This window comes from Poecilia latipinna, unplaced genomic scaffold (assembly GCF_001443285.1).
Source record: "Poecilia latipinna isolate Pla-1442-1.1 unplaced genomic scaffold, P_latipinna-1.0 Scaffold980, whole genome shotgun sequence".
In the NCBI taxonomy this organism is placed as follows: domain Eukaryota; kingdom Metazoa; phylum Chordata; class Actinopteri; order Cyprinodontiformes; family Poeciliidae; genus Poecilia; species Poecilia latipinna.
Window position 1 is genome coordinate 445,263 of NW_015113596.1, and position 9,393 is coordinate 454,655.

A 9,393-nucleotide genomic window follows, 5' to 3' on the forward strand; every position below is an offset into this window, starting at 1 on the left:
ATATATATATATATATATATATATATATATATATATATAAGTTTAAGAGTTATGAATGCTGTCACAAAGTAGCGAACACTTCATCGAAATATTACCGTCCTTATTTTTCTAGGGTGTATTCATTTTTCTTCATGGTCACATTAAGCAGAAACGCTGTCTCCAATGCAAACCGTGTATTCCAAATGCACGGCATCATCTCTCCTTGCAGACCTGCTCACCTCTTGAATAGCCTCACTCTTTTATCCTCTCTCTCTCTCTCTCTCTCTCTCTCTCTCTCTCTCTCTCTCTCTCATTCGGTCAAAGGCAGATGGGTTGCACCCGTCAACAAAGCGCTGGGCTCGCATGAGTGCTGTCCGAGGTCGAAGGTGTTTAGTTGATGGTTTGTAAATTGGAAATGAGTCGGGGTTTTTTTCTCTCTCTCCCTCCCATACTGTTTTATTTATTTTATTATTATTATTAGTTTTTGGGGATGGGGGGGATTTAATGCACTGGCGTATCCCGGTGGTTGCCTGGTAACGCGCTGGCAGTGGGCGCCGTAGAGAGATCTGTGTGGTGGGCGCTCCATTAAAACCGTTGGCGCTCCTGACCTTGGCGTCGTGAATGCGCAAAGCACACAGGCTGTGCGAAGTGGCAGATAAGAGCGAAGATCCGTGTGTTTGATATCCTAAAACCGGAGGAATATTCTACACAGATCCCCCACCACCACCGCCACTTCCACCGTCACCTCCTTCTCCCCTTTCTCCAGCTCCTCGTCTTGCATCCTGACTAACGGGAATGGTATGGAGGAAAATGTTGGGATGGAGCGCGTTTCAGCTGGTGTAGAAGCAGGTGAGTTAACCTAATGATGTTGTTTTTTTTTCTCTCTCTCTCTTCCGAGAGACGAATCTGTGTCCTGATTGATAGGTGACATCTGGGCTGATTGTTCCACAAACCCATTGCTCTCTGTGATGCATTGGTTTCCTTATCACTCTCGATATTTTCCTTCCACGTTGTCCGATTTTTTTTTTCCACCGTCCTAGACCTAGATTAAACAAGCTTCCCAGTCACACCGTGAGACACCGCGCACACACACTACAGCAGTTTTGTCGATGCTACGTGGGCTGTGGCTTGGTTTTCTCTGTGGGTTTAGATCCTTGCGTTAATTTATGAAGCAGTGATTATTATGCTGAGTGCTCCCTACATGCTCCCTTTATCCAATGCATCCATCCCCACTCCTGTCTAGTCCACTGGCAAATTCAGGGGGTGGTGGTGGGGGGGGGGAGAAAAAAGATTTGGGGACACCGTTTGTTCCAAGCCAGTTGGATTACAAGGACATTGTGCAGCCTGGTCCCGTTGTTTGAAATCATCTCAGCTGCTTTCATTTCTAGCCTCCCCCTCAAAGGCATCAAAACCTCAAAAATTGATGAGATGTCCCTCAAATTTGTATTTGCACTGAACAGGTGCTGAACTGTGTGCTTGTCGTCGATGCTGTAGGTGTAGAAATGGCATTGGTAGAGTGAAACATGATTATAGCAATCCCTCTAATAGGTTTGTAACCCTGGATCGAGTCAGCTAAATTGGAGTTTAAGGGTTTAAGGATTTTCCTATATGAAACAGGGGCGCCTCCAGAAAGTTTACAAAGGGGTTGCTCGTACATTCATTTACCGACCGACCTCCACCTTTCCGGACCCCCCAGAAAAGAAAAAAACCCAAAACAAATCCAACAGACTTTCAGAAGCTTTATTATGTTGTTATTAAATGTTGGCTGTGAGGGGTCTGGTAAGTGATTAGCAGACATTCAAGTGAGCTGCTAAGTAAGTAATGAATAAATATTACATTAATGAAAGCATTAATACGTTAATAAATAAAGAGTTGTTGAAGACAATTGCTCCAGCCATCGCTCTCCTTATCCCGCTCCCTGTGGGCACCACTGTGGGAAGTAATTCCCCAAACTAACATGGCATAATTATAAACATCTGGCTGTAAAACATTAAGATCTAGTTTTTTGGCGGGCGGGGTATGCTGTTCATTCAATTCTGGGCATAATGTCTGTCTAAACCCAGTCAACTTAACCCGTGCAATGGTCGCCATAAAGCTTTTTAACCTTCTTTCCCATTATAGATGAGTAAAGTGCTTCTTTCAGCGTGTGCTGTGGTACATGTGAATAACGTCAGAATGCTTTATAATAGATGTACTGATAAAGCAAACCATTTGAACTTAACTAAAGCAATCGGTAAATTGGTACACCTTAAAAAGTATGTCCATCCATGTTCTATAACGAATGGAGGATGCAAATCTTCAGTGGTCAAAGAGGTGGGGTACACCCTGGACAGATCTAGTTCAGCTACAATCATTTAAAAATGAAAAAAGAAAATGACAAAAACAAAAAAAAAATGTCCAAGAGCCACATGGTAACTGGAGGAACTGCAGAAATTGGCAGCATCGTGCTGCGTGAATGTGCTCATTCAGCATGGACAGGGAAACTGGTCAGTGTGACACAAGAGGAACACAACAACCAGACACACACACACACACACACACGCACACACACACACACACATACAAAGCTTTAATAGAATGGCTTAGATCTATTTTGGAATGACCTAGTCAAAGTCCAGGCCCAAATTTAATTGAGAATCTGAGGCAAGACTTAAATATCACTCTTCATCTAATCAGACTGAGCTTGAGAAAGTTTGCAGAGATAAATATGCAAGCAAGTCTCTACCTCTAAACATGCAGTGTTGCTAGTTACATACCTAAAAGTAATTGCTGCTATAATTGCAGCGAAAGGAGGTTGTAGAAGATTATTGAGTCTGTGGGATCTAATGTCTTTGCATGTTTTGATTTTCAGATGTGAATTTGTAAAACATTTAATCATATTTCTTCCATTTGTGTCACTTTGTGTTGGTAGATCACGCAAAAACCCCTCAGCCGTTTACAACCAGTTTTCAAAATGTCAACAAAATTCTAACTAACATTAAATCCTTTTACACAAATAGATTTCAATATCATTCAAGAATCATTGACATGCATTATCTGTCTATTTATATTTTATAAAATAAATCCAGATACAAATATTTGCCAGTCAACCGTGAATTTAAAAAAAAAGAGTGACAGCATGTTTATAATATTCTCCACCCCGAATCACCTTACAAAATATAGCAGACATCTAAAGCCTCCGCGATCAGATCGATCTGCACCAAATAATCCAAAGATCCAGTTTCACAACTGCAGTCGTGAATTTTTAATTTTATTTAGAGAAATAAATTCTCATTTTCAAAGGAAAATCAAATCATAAAAAGTTGCATACAAAACAACAATACAAGCGGATATTAAAGTAAGGCTTCAAAATGTGTAAGACAATAAAGAATCAACATAAACCTCTGTTTGGTGCAACTTGGCAGAAAAACTGTGACCAACAAGCATGTTTTCCGTTTCTGTCATATCTGCTGTGTTCTCCATGTCAGAAAATACAAACATAAAAAAAAAAAGAAAATTTCTGGGTCATTAAACTTCAAACTTTTTTGAAATATACCTACTTTATCTTAAGTTATAGTTTTCAGATCTATTTTAACACGATGTCTTAGCCTGCTAGCATAATAGCTGGATTAGCACACTTGCTAATGTAGCTCAAACTGGACACAAGTTTACATTTTTACTCCAAAATACAAACTTTTGGAACATTTGGTGAGAGTAGTTAACTTGTACTGTGTTTTTTTCACAATAAGACCAATTTTAGCGTTTATATTAGTAAGGCTCAGCATTTTCTATTGGAAACTGGATTTGACAAACGGGAATATTGGTGGCAGACAAACCAACATCGTGTTGTAGGTTTCAATCAGACATATGGTTTGTTAACAAAACAAAGCAGTTAAAGTTGTCGGAATTTAACCTTAATTAAATATTCCATTTACAAACTAATAAGTTTCATTACAATTTAAATAACTCCACTCTAAAAAAAAAAATCCTGTTTTACAGCGTATGCCTCTGAAGTAATCCACAATAGCTTTGCACGGCGAGTTAGATGTTTATTTTGAAGTCAGATTGAAGAAAGGCGCATGCTGACTGATACTTGCACCACGTCTGTGTAATTTAAAGGGAAATCATTTTAGGAATTCATTTAAATTTTCCGGACCTCCAGTTGTTTTTAATCTCTTCGGTCGCCGCTTCCTCATAAACTTCAGGCAACTTACCATTACAACATCTTTTCCTAATAAAGCAATTTTCCACAACGACTAAAAATGAATCCTTTTGGGGCACATTACCCAAGTTACCTACAGAAGATGAGTCCCTGTCTACACAGGACGAAACCAGGTTCTCTGCTACTTCCTTGTTAGTGTCGTAGGAGCTTTACATCATTGTCATGGCAGATAGATGACAAAGGAAAGCCTTGTCCTTTTCTCTTTTTTTTTTTTTTTTATTGGCCGTAGGGAACATTCATGACTGTTAATTAATACAGACAAAGCTGGACCCGGAGCAGACGAGTCCAACTCCTCTCACATGAACCTCTGTGATTGCGAGAGAGGGAAAGTGATCTGATTTGTCTCATCGCTCACAAATTGGCAGGCAGTAATGATGTTGTTGTTAGCTGATACACAGCACCTGTGAAAGATAGACAGAGCCACCTTTTTTTTAAATGAATGTGTGTGTGTGTGTGCGTGTGTGTGTGTGTGTTTACACTCCCCATAGTGCATACAAAATGGTGCAGAGGCAGAGGAAAGCTGGGTGCATCAGAAATATGGTTAATTACTTTAGCGAGTTAGTCGGGGAAAATTGTCCCCTCTGTTGGTAGGTTCATCAGATTAAAAATTGAGCTTGTAGTAGCAGTCTTTTTGACGAAACTCATCAATAAATCTGATTAGGTTAACAAGCTTGTTTTGCTTTGTTCATTGACAGGCTGGCATAAGGCAGGACGCAGGTTTCTTTCATCACAAACCAGCTAAATGGAAGACAAGCAACGCAGCTGTTCCTTTCAAGCTTGTTTTAATGTCCAGCTTGTTAACAGTTTGGGTTTAGGGTTGTGGTGGTGATGGGGGTTCATTGTCACAAAAAAAAGCAAAAATAAAAAAAGTCAGTTGTTAAGGGCAAGCGGATATAGATGATGGGTGGATGATTTTAAAGCAAACTGTCTGTCCAGGTAGATCCCAGTGTTGGCTGCTCACCAGATTTGCTGTGTTTTCTTGCAAACTGTGGTTTTAAAACATCATTATTTGAAAAATATTGTTATAAAATTGACAAATGGTACTTCTTTAATTTACACACTAAGGTTTTCCATGTTTCTCACGACTGGAATCATCTCCAAGTTGCCAAATTTGTTTTTGATGTAAGCAAAGAAAAAGTATATATTTTTTAGCCATCTGACCAGCAGTGTGCAGGAGCAGGTGTTGAAGGACAGTGCTGGATCACTCTATGTGCCATACAGCTGCAGAAACTGACCATCTGTAGAAATGGCACAGCGAAAGTTTTAGCAGGTTTGGAAGTAACTTTCTAAAACCTTGTTATTCCCCAATACTGGTAACCAGATCATAATCTTTCTTAAAGTCTTCAATAAGTTAAAGTTTTATTACAACATTTTAATATGATGTGGATCTTTTAAACTCCCTAACTCTTCACAATCTTGGTTGTTTCTACTTGAGCATTATTCACACTTTAGATGTGGCCAAGTTTAAGCAGTTTTGATTTCTTTTAGTCATTTCTTGACTTTTATAAATCAATACATGGAAAATAAATAGCATGGTCTCTTGTCTTTCCCATTTTGAAGAGCAGTTAAGCGTCATAGTGCCCTATAAAGTTTATGTGAAGACCAACTAAAAAAGTTATGCTATATTTATTTTGTAGGAAATGTAGGAATTTGCTCTTGCATTTGCATCTAAACATTGGATTTTTTTTTCACCCAATGAATAAATGCTCTCAGATTAAAAGTTGGATTTTACAGAAAAAGCAAAAACAAATGCACAATCAGTGACATCTATTCATGTGTTTGACTTAATAATGTTATAAGGTGTTATGTTTGAAACCGGAAAATGATTAGATTCATAGATAAATAGAATTTTTTTCTCTTTAGCAATCAGTTTGTTGTTGCTGAAACGGGGACAAATCGGAGAAAAGTAAAACAGAACCACATATATTTTTTAAATCCACCACAAAGAGACCTTCAGCACAGACTGTTTCAGCTTTCTGGAAGATTTCATCGAATCTTTCAGCAAGCCTAAATTTACTCTGCTGTATGTGGAGGGTTCGGTGCCTGTGTGGTCCCATCAGACATGTTTATTCTGGGAATGTGCAACACTTCCATTATGCATCTCCATGTCAGCCTCTAACAGCTGCTTAGATCTACAGAAAGATACACGAAAGATACAAATAATCTATTTATCATGCAGAGGTTTTGAAAATTAAACAGTGAAAGCATCGGCAGGTCAGAAGCTTTTTTTTTTTTTATTCCTGGAGAGTGTGCCTTTTATATCTGAAAGAATTTTATTTCATTTGCCGTTTGTCTTGTTCCTTTTACCAAAAAATCAAAAGGAGCTTTTAACGCCTTTTATCTTGAGAAATGCTTTTCAGATTTCGGTTCGACTGATAAGATAGATCAGCGGAGATTAGTATTCTGCAGTACATATAGACGTGTTTTGTTTTTTTTTTCTTCATTTAAGGGTAAAAGTGTGTGTATATAGCTGTGGATGCTGGGAAACATTAGGTTCTCTAACGCAAACAATTCTCAATTATCTCCCCTTTTCCCCCGTATTAAACAAAGACAGAATTGCGTGCATAATGTGATTAAATTAAAATGCATTGATTTGCAACTCGGCCAAACGATGTGTTTACATTTAGAAAGAACAAGCCGAAAGCTGGAGCTGAAAAATGTAAACTTTTAACGAAATACGTGCTCGTTCCAAATTGGATTCCCACAGCAAAGCTTTGAATCACTTCTGACGAGGATTCATCTGTCGCCGCGTGGCTTCGCCTCTTCCTGTAAGAACACTCGGTTAGCTTTTGAGAAAAGCCGATGTTAATTGCTGTAAGTTGGAAAGTAAATCACACTGCTTGATACGCGGATTCTGCTGCTGATAATACATAGTACCGTGGATTATTATTTTTTTTTTTACAAAGGTTAGGCACACAAAGTTTGAATTAATTGTGGATTTTTTTTTTAAATCCACACTGGATCAAAGTTTTTCCAATGCATCCATGCCACACCAGTGAATTAGATGTTAAGCGTAGTACCACGAAACTTCACAGTAGGTGCCGCCTTCTCAGGTTTGAAAGTCTTACCTTCTCCAAACATACTTCTTTTCATTGTTTCCAAAAAAGCTCAATATCTGCCTCGTCTGGCCTCAAGAAGTCTCTCTATTAGGCACTGGAGGTGTAGTTATTTAGAGCAGAGACTTCTTTCTTCCGAGTCATAGCTATAAATTATATCAACACACACGCTACTTTAATAAAGCCAGCCAGCAACAACGCTGCAACCAGCGACTTTAACTTGAGCGTAGTATATCAGAGTACGATTTTACACCACTTAATCTGCAGTTTAAATTTGTGATGACTCGGCACCGGCTGCGGTTCAGCCTCTCCAAAGACAGCCGCTCTGCATCCGCGATGCGCCTCCTCCGGTTCACACAAACACGCTCTCCCCACCTCCGCTGTGTCATAAGCCATCCAGGTCAGCTGCCCTGATATGTTCTAAACACCCTCAATTATCCTCTCGAAATCCTTGCTTGGCTCAAACATGTCGGCGCCGTGGCACGAGACAAATCCTCCATCGTCGCGGAGTTCAAAGCTCAGAAGGAAAGTTCTTGCAAAAAGTACAACTGAAATGCAGAAGCAAAAGCTGAAAAATCTAAATGATCTCACTCGGACCAATGAGAGTCCGTCACTGCATGCTCGTGCTGTGAACTGTCCTTCTGACGTAAAGAGAAGGCTTCCCGAATAAAATCGTCCAATGTGATACATTGGTTTGGAAGCCAAACCAATGTATCACAATGATTATCGCTTGTAAAGTATGTAGCTTACTCGTCCCATGAGCAGCAGAGCACCTTGTTATAGCTGCAGGTTATTGTTTCTTGCGCCGTTGCATTGATGACATCCTGTCCTCCTCTTTAACTGAGAGGGAAACAGACCATAATTTAAAAAACAGAATCCCAGAGTTCAATTTGTCACAGGATATTTTTTCTGCCTCAGTCAAAGAGCATCTCAGACATCGGTCTTCCCTTTTTATTATGCTCACATTTGCAATAAAACACATACAATATGAATTGTAAATTGTAGACTCTCTTCTCGCTTTAGATAATTTTTCCCGCATTAGCGTATTCATTTTTGCTGGAGATTCAAACTAAGTGCTCAGTTTTCTAAGCAAAAGTTTTCACTTCAATTTCTTCACTGCACAGTAAAGATTGCAAACGATTATTAAATGCTGTATGATCTAATTATATTACTGATCTCTTCTAATTTTCAGATCTATACGCACTGCCATGAAAACACGTAGCAGGGCAGATCCATTCCTGACCGAGGCGCATCCGCATTCGATAACTATTGGATTTCAAGACGAATCGAGTGATGCCTGTTTGACTGGGTCAGTGCAGCGGGTCTAATCAGACACTAGAGTGTGCATTTGTGTTGTGTAACAGCACTGTCCTGCCCAGACCATGTGGCTGGCTACACTCAAAGGCCATCTGGCGCCTGCACACCTGCTCCATCAGCAAGGGACTGCAACCGTCGCTCACTGTGCTCTTCTTTGGTGGATGTTATGCTCCTCCTGGTCTTTGACCAAAGCCACAAGCCAGAAATTCTACCCAACTGTGACCACCCAGTTTGGGAAACTGCGGGGCCTCCGGGTGCCCGTGCCCAGCGAGGTCCTCAGACCCGTCGATCAGTACCTCGGGGTCCCCTACGCCGCTCCGCCCGTCGGCGAGAAGCGCTTCATGCCCCCCGAGCAGCCCTCGCCGTGGTCCGGGGTCAAGAATGCGACCCACTTCATGCCCGTGTGCCCGCAGAACATCCACAACACGGCGCCGGAGATTATGATGCCCATATGGTTCACCTATAACCTGGACACAGTAGCCACGTACATTCAAGATCAGAGCGAGGACTGTTTGTACCTGAACATCTACGCGCCGACGGAGGATGGTGAGTGGGTGGGGTAAAAAAAAATACCCGAGAGCCGTGACGGCCCATGTCTGCCGCTCGCTGCCACCGCTGCTGCTCGTTGTTCTGTGATCACCATGACCTCTGCGACCACTGCTCATGCCACTGCTGCCACCGAAAGGCTGGTTTATCATTCTAAGCAATGCTGCCATTTTTCTACATGATGCCATCATCTCACAAGCAGAAATGTTTGGTTTGTGAGTTAACATATCCCAGCCAGCATGCCTAGGTGGGCCCCATATGGGACCCATATGGCCTGCCCTCCTTTTCCCCACA

At 40.8% G+C, this 9,393-nt stretch overlaps 1 protein-coding gene across 1 annotated transcript; it reads left to right on the plus strand.

The window, feature by feature from the left end:
- The first annotated feature begins 297 nt into the window (after window positions 1–297).
- Window positions 298–9,126, plus strand: LOC106958369 (neuroligin-3-like). The gene is made up of 2 exons (XM_015050230.1): window positions 298–828; window positions 8,429–9,126. The coding sequence occupies exon 2, from the start codon at window positions 8,619–8,621 to the stop codon at window positions 9,114–9,116; it is 498 nt and encodes a 165-aa protein (XP_014905716.1). The 5' UTR covers window positions 298–828; window positions 8,429–8,618; the 3' UTR covers window positions 9,117–9,126.
- The last annotated feature ends 267 nt before the right edge of the window (window positions 9,127–9,393 follow it).

Bases quoted from the DNA above. Each gene is read 5' to 3' on its own strand.
- LOC106958369 (XM_015050230.1), top strand. From the start codon at position 8,619: ATGTGGCTGGCTACACTCAAAGGCCATCTGGCGCCTGCACACCTGCTC.